General features: G+C 47.6%; 1 protein-coding gene across 2 annotated transcripts in view; it reads right to left on the bottom strand.

The window, feature by feature from the left end:
* LOC137521795 (hemicentin-1-like) overlaps nucleotides 1–15554 on the bottom strand; it is an 81500-nt gene that overhangs the window by 51709 nt on the left and 14237 nt on the right. For both annotated transcript variants that reach the window (XM_068241533.1, XM_068241534.1), the window contains exons 2-4: nucleotides 15218–15529; nucleotides 7202–7516; nucleotides 5689–5967 (exon numbers count right to left, since the gene is read on the bottom strand). In XM_068241533.1, the coding sequence (XP_068097634.1) occupies nucleotides 5689–5967; nucleotides 7202–7516; nucleotides 15218–15529 (906 nt within the window). The remainder of the gene's footprint in view (nucleotides 1–5688; nucleotides 5968–7201; nucleotides 7517–15217; nucleotides 15530–15554) is intronic.

Below are 15554 nucleotides of genomic sequence, written 5' to 3'. Positions count from 1 at the left end.
ACTGCAGAGCGTGCAAAGTGGTAGCGGCTGGGAACCACGTAACGTGGGATGGCCACTGACATCATGCCCTTGAAGCTGTTTGTCTCCACCAATCGATATGGCAGCATTTCGCAGGCCAGAAGCTTGGCTATGCTGGCTGTTACTGCCACGGCCCGGGGGTCATTTGCTGGCAATTTCCTCTTGCGCTCAAACATCTCCGACACAGACAACTGAACCGTAGCGCTGCACACGGAAGGGCTGTTGGTTGTTGTGTTTGATGAACACTGGGAGACCTCAAGAGCACTACTCCGGAAAGTGACAGTGTCAGCGTCGTCTGATGTTTGTGAATGTTGTGAACCACGCAATGGCTGGGCTACTGCTGCTGCTGAGGCGGGTCTGGTGGTGAGTCTGGTGAACCCAAGGGAGGCAGTGTTGTTTCTGGTACCCTGTCCTGACGCGTTTGCCCAAAGAGTGGGATGTTTGGATAGCATGTGACGGCTCATGCTGGTGGTGGAGAGGTTGTTAATATTTTTCCCCCTGCTCAGGCGGGTCTTGCACACCTTGCAAATCGCCATGGTAACATCCTCAGTGCAGTCTTCAAAGAAAGCCCAGACTTTGGAGCACCTGCCTCCTTGCTGGCGATTTCTGTTTGCTCCTCTTTTGCCTCTCACTTGAACTTCCACGCTTGTGGTGCCTGAAATTGCGCGCCGCCTACCTTGTGGCACAAGGCGAACTCGTGCAGCAGTGTGTTCTTCAACAGACTCATCTGTGCTGCTGCTACGACGGCGATGTTCTCGTTCACAAACAAAATCTGGGTCTCTGTCCACATTGTCCATACCCTCCTCTTCCATCTCCTCAAACTCGTCATATGTCATTGTGGGCCACCGCCGTGGAGTAGAGCTCCCCACAACAACCTCTGCGCAGCACACTCCAACGTCGTCTTCCAGATCTTGTCGGCCGACCTCCTGCAATTGCAACCCCTCCTGCCCAAATTGCTCTGGGATTTGGGTTTCCGAGTCCTCTTCGGACTCGCCTTGTATTTCAGTGCGCGGTGCATTTCCCACAGTTAACGGTTGTGAATCCAGGCACAACATTTCTGGCTGTTCCTCCATTGACCTTTGAAAGGTGGAAGTTTGTTGGGCTGGGAATAGCTCCTGCGAATACCCCATTGTGTCCTGAGGTAATTCATCGGACTGGTTATCTGGCAGTTGTGTGCGTGGTGTCGCTGCCGGTTGTGTCAGCTTTGTGCCCACTGGCTCCTTGTAACTGGCTGAGGACTCGGACCTCGTGCGTGATGTGCTGGTGCTGCTTAACCCACTGCTGGACGCTTGAGAGGTCATCCAAGTAATTATCTGGTCCTGTTCTTTTGGATTTGTGAGGGTTGTTGTCCTGGACAACATGGGCGGTATTGAGTGGGTTTTCTTGGGTGCTCCCCTGTGGCCTGTACGTGAACCGTCAGGGGAAACACCTCTTCCCTTGCCCCTCCCTCTTTCACCGGATTTCTTCCTCATTTCACTTATCCTTACAGTACACGCTGACTGGCAGCAGTACAGTGGCAGTACAGAAATGCTATACAGTACCACTATTCCCAGCAGCGACACAGAGCACAATGCTATACAGTGACGGGTGAGCGGTGTACCACTATTCCCAGCAGCGACACAGAGCACAATGCTATACAGTGACGGGTGAGCGGTGTACCACTATTCCCAGCAGACACAGAACAGTACACAGAATGCTATATAGTGTGGCTGAACGAGCGGTGTACCACTATTCCCAGCAGACACAGAACAGTACACAGAATGCTATATAGTGTGGCTGAACGAGCGGTGTACTACTGTTCCCAGCAGACACAGAACAGTACACAGAATGCTATATAGTGTGGCTGAACGAGCGGTGTACCACTGTTCCCAGCAGACACAGAACAGTACACAGAATGCTATATAGTGTGGCTGAACGAGCGGTGTACCACTATTCCCAGCAGACACAGAACAGTACACAGAATGCTATATAGTGTGGCTGAACGAGCGGTGTACCACTGTTCCCAGCAGACACAGAACAGTACACAGAATGCTATATAGTGTGGCTGAACGAGCGGTGTACTACTGTTCCCAGCAGACACAGAACAGTACACAGAATGCTATATAGTGTGGCTGAACGAGCGGTGTACTACTGTTCCCAGCAGACACAGAACAGTACACAGAATGCTATATAGTGTGGCTGAACGAGCGGTGTACTACTGTTCCCAGCAGACACAGAACAGTACACAGAATGCTATATAGTGTGGCTGAACGAGCGGTGTACTACTGTTCCCAGCAGACACAGAACAGTACACAGAATGCTATATAGTGTGGCTGAACGAGCGGTGTACTACTGTTCCCAGCAGACACAGAACAGTACACAGAATGCTATATAGTGTGGCTGAACGAGCGGTGTACTACTGTTCCCAGCAGACACAGAACAGTACACAGAATGCTATATAGTGTGGCTGAACGAGCGGTGTACCACTGTTCCCAGCAGACACAGAACAGTACACAGAATGCTATATAGTGTGGCTGAACGAGCGGTGTACTACTGTTCCCAGCAGACACAGAACAGTACACAGAATGCTATATAGTGTGGCTGAACGAGCGGTGTACTACTGTTCCCAGCAGACACAGAACAGTACACAGAATGCTATATAGTGTGGCTGAACGAGCGGTGTACTACTGTTCCCAGCAGACACAGAACAGTACACAGAATGCTATATAGTGTGGCTGAACGAGCGGTGTACTACTGTTCCCAGCAGACACAGAACAGTACACAGAATGCTATATAGTGTGGCTGAACGAGCGGTGTACCACTGTTCCCCGCAGACACAGAACAGTACACAGAATGCTATATAGTGTGGCTGAACGAGCGGTGTACTACTGTTCCCAGCAGACACAGAACAGTACACAGAATGCTATATAGTGTGGCTGAACGAGCGGTGTACTACTGTTCCCAGCAGACACAGAACAGTACACAGAATGCTATATAGTGTGGCTGAACGAGCGGTGTACTACTGTTCCCAGCAGACACAGAACAGTACACAGAATGCTATATAGTGTGGCTGAACGAGCGGTGTACTACTGTTCCCAGCAGACACAGAACAGTACACAGAATGCTATATAGTGTGGCTGAACGAGCGGTGTACTACTGTTCCCAGCAGACACAGAACAGTACACAGAATGCTATATAGTGTGGCTGAACGAGCGGTGTACTACTGTTCCCAGCAGACACAGAACAGTACACAGAATGCTATATAGTGTGGCTGAACGAGCGGTGTACTACTGTTCCCAGCAGACACAGAACAGTACACAGAATGCTATATAGTGTGGCTGAACGAGCGGTGTACTACTGTTCCCAGCAGACACAGAACAGTACACAGAATGCTATATAGTGTGGCTGAACGAGCGGTGTACTACTGTTCCCAGCAGACACAGAACAGTACACAGAATGCTATATAGTGTGGCTGAACGAGCGGTGTACTACTGTTCCCAGCAGCGACACACAATGACTGGGGGGGACCCTGGCTAGCGTGGCTGGAGCGCGAACTACCCTGCCTGCCTACCCAAAGCTAAACCCACAGACAAATGGCGGAGATATGACGTGGTTCGGGTATTTATTTACCCGAACCACGTGACAGTTCGGCCAATCAGAGCGCGTTCGGGTCCGAACCACGTGACCCGTTCGGCCAATCACAGCGCTAGCCGAACGTTCGGGGAACGTTCGGCCATGCGCTCTTAGTTCGGCCATATGGCCGAACGGTTTGGCCGAGCACCGTCAGGTGTTCGGCCGAACTCGAACATCACCCGAACAGGGTGATGTTCTGCAGAACCCGAACAGTGGCGAACACTGTTCGCCCAACACTAGTCTTAACCTTACAAAATAGAACCAACAGCAATAGACTTAATCACTGGGTAGACCGAAATGAGCCTGACGGAAATTCCTACTCCTGGCCTCCTCCTCTCTCCTCAATTACCCTCCTTTCTGGATCCTGTGGAGCCGGGGCTTCCCAGGATCCACTGTATCTCACGCCTCTCTTTCCTTCTTTCTTTCTTTTCCTCTCACTGTCTCTATGCTGATACAACTTCTGCTTGCCCGGGCCCTCGGGTCTACATGTATGGACATCCTGGACCTGTCGCCTCAAGCTTACAATAGTAGAGCATACTTCATAATGTTTATACCTTTTCATGAGCACGACTTTGTTTTCTTCTTAGAGAGCGCACCATTCTTCATGATTGTCCTTCTGTGTTTACCTATGGCCTGGACTATTATGTACTGTAAAAATGTAATCTTTAAATAAAGAATCTTTAAAAAAAAAAAAAAAAAAAAAAGGGAGCAGAAGTAATGTCGCTTTTGGCATCATAGAAAAATAACAAAGATGAAAACCAACAGAAAGATTATTTTCTTTTTTTTATATCACATTTCTTCTGAATCTGACAGTGAACACTTAAAGGGAACCTGTACTGAGTAAAATTATTTAAAATAAACACATGAGGTAACTTCAAATGAACATTACATAGTTACCTTGCCATCAGGGAGACTGTTAGACGGCTAATCCGCCGTCTTTTCACACGGTACAGCGCTGCGATCTAAGGCAGTGTTGTACTGGGGACAGCCGTGTGACACGACTTCAGGGGATCAGAGGTGATTGGGTGTCACAGCCGATCACAGTGATTGGCTGGCAGGGGGATTGAAAGAGGGACTGTGAGAAAATCGGAAACAAAAATAGGCACTTTTATTAAAAAAATAATAATACAAATATTTGTAAACAAAAATAAAATAAAAATCTCGGGGCAATTAGACCCCACCAACAGAAAGCTCTGTTGGAGGGGAGAAAAAGGGGGGAAGAATCACTTGTGTGCTGAGTTGGACGGCCCTGCAGCGAGCCCTTAAAGCTGCAGTGACCAATTTAGTGAAAAATGGCCTGGTCTTTAGGGGGGTTTAACACTGCAGTCCTCAAGTGGTTAACATAGCAATTTTGGTGGCAATAGCATGTATGAGGGCTTTGCTATTAACTACTAAAGCATACCTTCCAACTTTTTGAAATAAGACAGAGGGACACTTAAGCCACACCCCTGGCACACCCCTAGTCACGCATACTATAAAAATGTCATAGGAAAAATATGTTGCTTTATAATTCAAACCACACTGGTCCTTTCTATCCTGGATCATTTTCCTTTATGTAAACATTTACAAATAAGAAATATATACATTTAGAGGATGGAAATTTAGTTTAGAGTCAATTAAACACATTTTTCAGTGAAAAATACATGTATTTATACAGATCTGTACATCAGTCCTGGAAGAGGGACAAATGAGGAGGAAAGAGGGACTGGGTTCCCAAAGAGGGACTGTCCCTCCAAAAGAGGGACAGTTGGGAGCTATGCGCTAAAGTCAGCATAAAATTACACGAAAACATGTGAAATTACAAATGATTACAATTACAGACTAAGTTATTTATTCTTTTTTCCGAAATTTCGCATTACGATTTTGCATCCTAATTGCGAATTTCGTTGCGAAATGATGTCTATGTGAAATCTGTGCTCATCGCTACTTGGTGGATTTCGAGTTTATTTGGACTGTTGGGGTGAAAGGGAGGATTGGAGTATTACAGATGTATGGTATGTGCCAAGTGTACAGTATGAGGACTGTAACAACTATCAGCCCATATCTGGCTGTACTTACAGTAAACGGTGACCATTATAGCACTGCTACTCCAGCTGAGTGGATTGGACACATTGCAGATGTAGCTCCCAGAGTCCGTCCTCATTGGTTGCACAATCTGAAGGGTGTGGTTTCCGTCCAAAAGAAGGAGTCTGCTGCTGTCACTAACCAACTCGCCATCCTTCCGCCATGTGACAACAAGTCCGTCCCCTGCAGAAGACTTGCAGGACAGAGTGACGTTAGAGTTCCCCTCACGTACAATCCCCGGGCTCTGCAGCACCGTCACATTCTGCACAAGGTCTGTCGAGAAGAGAAGAGTGAGAGCTTGCACAAAACAATTCTTTATTATCATTGCAGTTACTATTATTATGTACTTATATATCGTAGACATCTTCCTTAAGGCTTAAAGGATACCCGAGGTGACATGTGACATGAGATAGACATGTGTATGTACAGTGCCAAACACAGATAACTATGCTGTGTTCCCTTTTTTTTATTTCTTTGCCTGAAAGAGTTAAAGATCAGGTATGTAAGTGGCAGTTCCTTTTTGAGTCAGGACAGGGTCAGACTACAGTGTGATCCTCACTGATAAGAAATTACAACTATAAATCATTTTCCTAGCAGAAAATGGCTTCTGAGAGCAGGAAAGAGATAAAAAGGTTCAATAGGTTATCAGCAATCAGCAAAAGGAGCCTCTCAGGGAGGCATTGTTACAGGCCCGAGGAAGCGGGCTTAGACCTGTGAAACGCGTTGCCTGTGCTAAATAAATATTTCTTTGTTTATACAAAGATCTCATCATTGAGGTAAGCCACCTCATTTTTTTCGATTTTATATTGTTTTTAATCCAATTTTATTCACACTGCGACGTCTCTTTACTCAAATTGTGCTAGGAAAGGTGAGGTTCATCAAGTAGAACACATTTCTAAGTCCTTCTGTATACTATCATGTCCTGGCAGGGGCGTAAGTTGAAATCACTGGGCCCTGCTGCAAAACTTTGGAGGGGTCCACTTCCCCTGCACACTGAATAGGGATGGCCTTAGTCTACAAAATATGATTCGTTATCAGTGGCTGAGCATATGCAGTCATTAGAACAACTGTGCAGAGAGCAGAAAGTTTATTTCTCTCCTTGCCCTTAGTTGTCAGTCTCTCAGGTCAGTGCCCCCTTTGGCTTTTGCCCCCGCCCCCCCCCCCCCCCCCAGGGCCGAATCCCTTGCAGGGTCTATTGTTACGCCCCTATGTCCTGGGCAGCTTATACCCGTTATAAGTGTAAAACTGGCCTGGCTCAGGAAATTCACCTGTGGGCCAAGCACCACTAACCGTTTACTGTACACAATTCACAGGTTACTGTATTGCATGGCTATGGCCCTCCAGGACTGAAGTTTGACACTGGTGCTTTAAATTAAGGACTCTCCTACTTCATCTGTCAATACAAATCAACTTAACAATAGAATTGGAATGTATCATTCCTGGAAAGGGATTACTTTAGCTAAAAAAGCAAAAACATAAAAAAAGCACAAGAAGCAAGTTTACTTACCAAAGAAATTTACGTCAAATGCCCGTGAACCCAACACAAAGTCCTTTCCGATGATAGCTGTGATGCTGACGTTGTACAGTCCTGCATCGTTCTTGGTAGTGTTAGTGATGACCAGTGAGCCTGAATCTTTCAAAATGAGTCGGTTTTGGAAATCATTAGATACAAAGTTAAAGCCAGTTGTTTTGATGGCCAGGACAATTTTATTATAAGTCCAGAATATTTGAGGCGAATTGCCGTCATACCAGATCGTTAGTGTGATGTTGTCCCCTGTCTTATAGTTGCCGTTGTCATTACTCTGTATGTCCAACGCTTTGTCTGTGAAACAGAATAGAGTTAACACGTGAGAAGAGAGCACTGATTAAGGGGCAATGATAGAAGTCTTGCTATACCCTGCCTCATCTACTGGTGGCACTGTAGCCTGGACTATGTTAAACTACTTCAACTCACCAGCAGATGACCTTCTGTGATTGCTAAGATTTCTGCTATGCCCTGTTTACCCCACTGGTGAGGTGGCAGTTTGCTATTGGCTTCTGCTCTCTGCTATGATCTTCCTGAGTCCTAGCTTCTGGTCCTTAAAGGATAACCGAACTGAAATGTGACATAATGAGATACACATGTGTATGTACAGTGCCTAGCACACAAATAACTATGCTGTGTTCTTTTTTTTTTTCTCTGCCTGAAAGAGTTAAATATAAGGTATGCAAGTGGCTGACTCAGTCCTGACTCAGACAGGAAGTGACTACAGTGTGACCCTCACTGATAAGAAATTCCAACTATAAAACACTTTCCTAGCAGAAAATGGTTTCTGAGAGCAAGAAAGAGGTAAAAAAGGGGACTTTCTTATCATTGAGGGTTACACTGTAGTCACTTCCTGTCTGAGTCACTGAGACTGAGTCAGCCACTTTCATACCTGATATTTAACTCTTTCAGGCATAGAAAGAAAAAAAGGAACACAGCATAGTTATTTGTGTGCTAGGCACTGTACATACCCATGCCTATCTCATTATGTTACATTTCAGTTCGGGTATCCTTTAAGGTCCTTTTACACTTAATGCAGGTCTATCTAATTTCCTGGCTTGGTTAAAATCTTAAAAATTCACGAGCACATTGTGATTTTCAGTGGAAAAGTGTCCATACTCTGTTCCTGATCACCTAATTTGCGAACTTCATTATACAGTGCTGCCCCTAAGTATTCATACCCCTGGCAAATTGTGACTTACAGTTACTTTTATTCAACCACCAGCAAGCACTTTTTTGGTGGGAAATGACATAGGTGTCTCCCAAAAGATAATAAGACGATGTACAAGAGGCATTATTGTGGAAAAAAAAAATCTCAGATTTTATGTACATTTGAGCAAAAAGTGTCCAGTCCAAAATGATTCATACCCTTCTCAATAATCAATAAAAAAAAGTCTTTATTGGCTAATACAGCAATCAACCGCTTCCTATAATTGCAGACCAGCTTTTTTCATGTCTCCACAGGTATTTTTGCCAACTCATCTTTAGCAATGAGCTCCAAATCTTTCAGGTTGGAGGGTCTTCTTGCCATCACCTTGATCTTTAGCTCCCTCCACAGATTCTCAATGGTATTCAAGTCAGGACTCTGGCTGGGCCACTCCAAAACATTAATGTTGTTGTCTGCGAACCATTTCTTCACCACTTTTGCTGTGTGTTTTGGCTCATTGTCATGCTGAAATGTCCACTGATGCCCAAGGCCAAGTTTCTCTGCAGACTGCCTGATATTGAACTTGAGAATCATCATGTATTGCCCTTTTTTCATGGTGCCATTTACTGTGATTAGGTTCCCTGGTCCATTGGCTGAAAAACACCCCCAAAGCATTAGGTTCCTACCACCATGTTTGTCAGTGGGGCTGGTGTTCTTTGGGTTGAAGGATTCTCCTTTTTTATGCCAAATGAAGGAAACATCATTGTGACCAAACAATTCAATTTTTGTTTCATCCGACCATAAACACAGAAGACCGGAAGTCTTTTTGTTTGTCCAGATGAGCATTTGCAAAGGCCAAGCAAGCTTTTGTGTGCCTTATCTGGTGAAGTGGCATCTTCCTTGGTCTGCATCCGTGGAACCCAGCAGTGTGCAATATCCGTGGGATTGTCTGCCTTGAGACATTGCCAACAGCAGAGCCCAGATTCACCAGGATGGCCTTGGTGGTGATCCTTGGATTCTTTTTCACCTCTCTCACTATCCTCCTGGCCAGCACAGGCAGGCACGTGCACAGGGGGGTGCTCTGGGTGCCCAGGCACCCCCCTTTTTAAAATCTTCAAAAAAGGCCCCTCTCGCCGTGCAAAATAAGCTCCGCCCCCGACCGCGATAAGCCCCGCCCACCCGCTGGAAGCTCCGCCCCCTACTGGGACACTTTCAAGTGAAGAGGCCCAGACAGGAATCCTAGTGTGGCATGCTGACCTCTCCCTCCACCTAGGACCCATACTGACCTCTACCTCCACTGGGGGTCACTATGGGTGCTGGGACCCATAGTGACCTCTCCCTCCACCTAGTACCCAATGACCACTCCCTCCCCAAGCACTCACAGTGACCTCTCCCTCCACCTAGCACCCACAGTGACCTCTCTCTTACCCAGCACCCACAGTGACCTCTCCCTCCCCCAGCACCCATAGTGACCTCTCCCTCCCCAGCACCCACATTGACCTCTCCCTCCCCCAGCACCCACAGTGACCTCTCCCTCCACCTAGCACCCACAGTGACCTCTCTCTTAACCAGCACCCACAGTGACCTCTCCCTCCACCTAGCACCCACAGTGACCTCTCCCTCCCCCTAGCACCCACAGTGACCTCTCCCTCCACCTGGGACCCACAGTGACCTCTCTCTTACCCAGCACCCACAGTGACCTCTCCCTCCCCCTAGCACCCACAGTGACCTCTCCCTCCCCAGCACCCACAGTGACCTCTCCCTCCTCCAGCACCCACAGTGGCCTCTCCCTCCCCCAGCACCCACAGTGACCTCTCCCTCCACCTAGCACCCACAGTGATCTCTCCCTCCACCTAGGACCCATAGTGATCTCTCCCTCCCCCAGCACCCACAATGACCTCTCCCTCCCCCAGCACCCACAGTGACCTCTCCCTCCTCAGCTCTAGCAGTGATCCTGCCTACCCCAGCATCCACACTGACCTATCCCTCCCCCAGCACCCACAGTGATTTTTCCCTCCCCCAGTGGCTACCCTCCTGTCCCCTGCAGCACCCACAGGGACCTCCCATCCCAAAAGCAGCACCTACAGTGACCTCTCCCATTGCCAGTGCCCACAGTGGCTTCTCTCAACACCCAGCATCCACTCCCTCCTCCAGTAACCACACTGACTTCTCTCAGCACCCACAGTGGCCTACCCTTCCCCCAGCACCCACACTGACCTCTACCTCCCGAGATCCACAGTGATCTCCCCCAAAGGACCCACAGTGACCTCCCTTTACTCCAGCACCCATACTGAGCTCTACTTTCCACAGCACCCACAGTTACTGCTCCCCGCAGCACCCACAGTTACCTACCCTTCCCCCAGCAACCACACTGACCTCGACCTCCCCTAGCAGCAACTATGCCATTCATAGCAGTACCCACAGTGACCTCCCACCCCCTGCACCCACAGCAATCCCACCAATATTAAGCACCCTCATTACACTCAACCAGTAACCCCCACTATAGCAAGCACCCAGTACTTGCTCCAAGCACCCTGCACCCAATACTCCCATCCGGCCTCAATATGGCACTTACTACTTGCATCAAACAGCCACATGACACCCAATACCTGCACCCCTTCACCCTATAGCTGGCACCCAGTACTCACACCTACATGGCACAGTACTTGCACCGAGCTCTGACATGTCACTCACTACTCACACCTGCACACAGCCTCCACATGGCACCCACTCACATAACCAGTACTAGTACCCGAAGTACCTGCACTCAGAACCAATGTGACACACAACACCCACCCAGTGCAGGCATGGCACCAAGTATTTGCACCTATGTTATACCCAGTACCTGCACCCAACACCCACATGTTTCATATGCAGTAGTTCCAGTTGCACTAAGCCTCCACTTGGTGCCCAGCACCCACACCAAGCACTCACATATGATATCCAGTATTTGCACCCAGAACTCAAAAGGGACTGAGTACCTGCAATCAACACCTACATAATGGTTGATACATACCCATACAGCCAGAATCCACGACACCCTGTGCCAGCACCCAGAACCCACATGGCACCCAGCATCGGCCTTTAGCACCCACATGACAACAAATACCCCACTAGCCAGCACCCATCACCCATATGTCACCATGTACTCACTTCCAGTACCCACTTGGCACTCAGTATTTGCACCTAAGACCCACATACCCCCATAATCAACACCCACATGGCACAGTACTCACACATCACCAAGTTCCAAAGCCATTATATACTCCTAGTACCCGTCCATGGCCAGCACCCAGTACCCATGCTTGGTCAGAACCCATATGAGACACAGTACTCTCCCATGGCACACATCCAGACCACACATGGCACTCCCTACTCACTCATGTCCAACACTCACATGGCACCCACTATTGTTTATCACCATCTGCTACTCATTCAGCACCCAATACTGCATAGCACCCACTGCAAATAAACACCCAATACAAACTGGACCTTGGTACCCAAAGCAGCTTGACACAGACTTTACTTTGGCATCTCGGCACCCACTGCAACTTACCACAAAGTGAACCTTTGCGTCTTACCATCTACTGCATCTGGGCACCCACTGCACCTTGGCACTTACTGCAGTTTTGCATCTACTAATGCTTAGCAACCACTGCATATTGGTAACCACTTCTTTGCCTGAAAAGAGGATTGGGTGCTGATCAAGAGGGACAGAAGTCCCAGTAATGAAAGGTGAGTTTGTGCCTCCATAGTGGGCTCCACTGTGCCCACTCTAACCCACTAACAGTGGGCACCAATCACTGCTGATTTGAGGGTGGTAGCACCAAAAGAGTTGGAAGGAGACACAAAGTCTGCCTGATACTGCTATAAAGGTGTGTGTATGCGTGTGTGTGTGTGTGGTGGTGGTGGGGGGGGGGGGGGGTTTAAGACTGCCTTATGCTTTCTGGAGAGGGGTTATTACATACACAATTTATCGATTTCAAATTTGAGCACCACACCCTTGAGGATCCTCTGCATGGCCCTGCCCCTTCCTGCAGCACCCACACTGACCTCTACTTTTCCCAGCATCCACCCCTTCCCCTCATAGCTGGCACCTAGTACTCACACTCACATGCCACCAAGTACCTGCACCCAGGCCTAAAATTGCACCCAGTACTCACACCTGCACACAGCTTCCACATGGCCCCTACTATTTGCACCAAGCACCCACTTAACCAGTACCCGCACCCAAAGTACCTGCATTCAAAACCCATGTGATGCCCAAAGCCTACCCATAGCCAGCACCCAGCACAGCCATGTCGCCAAGTATTCGCACCCATGTCACACCCGGTACCTGCACCGAGCACCCACATGACATCCAGTACATGCACCCAGATCTTACATGGCACTAAGTTCTTGCAATCAACACCCGCATGACACTCGATACCCAACCATAGCCAGAACCCACATGGCACTCTGTACTCCCACCCAGAATCCACATGGCACCCAGCATCTGCATTCAGCAGCATGACAATCAATACCCCTCTAGCCAGAAACAAGGGCAGGGGGCATGCAGGGGAAGGCATTGCCAGGCCCCTTTTTTAAATTTGAGCACCCCCCACTTAAGGACCCTCTGCACGGCCCTGAGCACAGGTGTCACTTTTGGCTTCCGAGCACATCCTCTGAGATTTTCCACAGTGCGTAACATCTTATTTTTTTAAATAATACTTTGCACTGCAGCCACTGGAACTTGAAAACATTTAGAAATGGCCTTGTAGCCATTTCCTAACTTGTGAGCAGCCACAATGCGCAGCCGCAGGTCCTCACTGAGCTCCTTTGTTTTAGCCATGACTGTCCACAAACTGCACAGAGCTGCTGTTTTTCACCTGCTGAGTTGATTGAAACAGCAGTTCCCAATTAATTAGAGTAATTAGGATGCTTTAGAACAGCGTGGACTATTTGGAATGGTATAGAACTTTGGATTTTTCACAGTTTGTGAAGGGTATGAATAATTTTGGACTGGACACTTTTTGCTCAAATGTAAATAAAACCTGAGAAATGTTTTTTTTCCTGACAATAATGCCTCTTGTACATTGTCTTATTATCTGTTGGGAGACACCTACGGTATGTCATTTCCCATAAAAAATGACTTGCTGGTTGAATAAAAGTAACTTTAAGTCACAATTTGCCAGAGGTATGAATAATTATGGGCAGCACTGTACGCTATCGCTGTTTAGTTGTGAGTTTCTTCCTTTTGATTGTATGCTATTGTCCGATTAGCACATTGCAGGGTTATGCCTACACTATATTAAAGTTGTGCAAACACTTAACCACAACTGGTGCTGCTATAGTGGGAGGGAAGTAGCAGGGAGGCACATAGAACTAACAACATTGGGACAGACTCACCTGTAACAGCAATTAAAGCTGAACTGAATATAAAAAAAAAACAAATAAACAGTTTCACTTCTGCCAGCCCATTGCAGCCTTCCTGCCCTGCACAGGTCCTCCATGATTCTCCGTTCTTCCGCCGCCAGCTTTCGGTACTATCCTACCATTGACTTACAAGTCGACCGCAGCCACACGTATCTTTCTACCCACCCGCGGTAGTGTCCTGCGCTAATATAGCAGGACGCTATTGCGGAGGAAGATATGCGCGGCCCAGGGCACGCTCGTGCAGTTGCCACATCGGCGATACCGAAAGTAGCTGGCGGCGGGAGAGCGGAGGATCGTGGAGGACGGGGCAGGAAGGCTGCAAGGGGCTGGCTGAAGCCCCAGGTAAGTGAAAATGTTGGGTTTTTTTTTAAAATATTCAGTTCTGCTTTAAGGAGAAGTGCATTATCAGTTTGATGGACTCTGATTTGCTTTGATCACGTCCTGATTTAGCTTTCATTCATCATTTTACACCACAGCCGCTTTGAGCAGTTTACTGCAATGACACATTCATTTCACGGAATACTACTTATCACTAGGGATGCTGGATCTGCTTATGCACTAACTGCAGTTATCACTCCCATTTCACTCACAGCTGAGAGCAAAGAAAAGCAGCTTTCACAATGAATTCACAGGCATGTTAAAGTTTTTTTTTCTTTTTTTTAAATACTTGAAGAATTGTTTATTTCTTTGGGAATATTGAAATGTACTGAATTCACTATATCCTGATTTGTATTCCTTATCTAAATGTATTTTACCCAAAGCACCAGGGCAGGATTTACCATAAGGCACTGTAGGCACGTGCCTACAGGCGCCTGATGATGGAAAGGCGGCCCGTTGCCCTCCCAGAGTGCCTCCCTCCTTCCCTATGTAGAGTCCTGATGAGATAGTAAATGAGAGATTACTCAACCTGCTCTCTGCATTTAACTGACAAGATCTCCCTTCAGTCAGGGGCACCTCTAGCTACCTAATACTTGGGTACACCTCTAGCTACTTAATATTGAGGGTACATCTGGCTACCTAATACTAAAGGGCACCTGTTGCTACCTATGATGGGCAAGGGAAGTAAGGGAGAATTGACAGCTGGGCCAGCCAGCACACTTGTGGAGTGGGTCAGCGGTGGTTGGATTCCTGGGGCTTGATTCACAAGAGAGTGCTAACTGTTAGCATGGCCGTTTTCGCGCCAATTTTCACATTTGCGCGCAAAAACGTTTAATTGTTTAATAAACGTTTAATAAATTTGCAATCGTGCACAAACGCAAAAATTCACGTGAAAATGGTCTTGCTAACAGTTAGCACTCTTTTGTGAATCAAGCCCCTAGAGGGCAACGTCTAAGGTGTCAGGACATCTGTGCCTATAGGCTCCTCTGAGGTAAATCCGGGCCTGCAAAGCACATATAGCCAGGCCTGTCAATGTACAGAAATAAGGTCAGACCCACCTTTCACGGTCACGTTGAAAATTAATGACCCAGTCTCGTTGTTTGTGATAATAGTGATGTTGTATATTCCGGAGTCTGCCGGGGTGGATGAGGAGATAGACAGAGAGTTCTCCTGCAGTGTCAGCCGGTCATTGAAGTTGGGAGCGGTCCATGTCAGCCCGTTAAGCCAGAAAGCCAACAAGTTGCCATTCAGCGTCCAGATTATGTCTTGAGGAGTTACATTGTAGCTGACGGTCAGGTTGAGGGGGTCTCCAGTCCAGATGAATGGAGAAACATCTGTGCTGGTTATGGTGAAGGCCTCTCCACCTTGACCTGTACATTGGTTAGAAAAGATAAA

Source organism: Hyperolius riggenbachi, chromosome 6 (genome assembly GCF_040937935.1).
Source record: "Hyperolius riggenbachi isolate aHypRig1 chromosome 6, aHypRig1.pri, whole genome shotgun sequence".
NCBI lineage: Eukaryota > Metazoa > Chordata > Amphibia > Anura > Hyperoliidae > Hyperolius > Hyperolius riggenbachi.
Note: the sequence above shows the minus strand (reverse complement) of the source record. Positions and strands in the feature narration are given on the sequence as shown.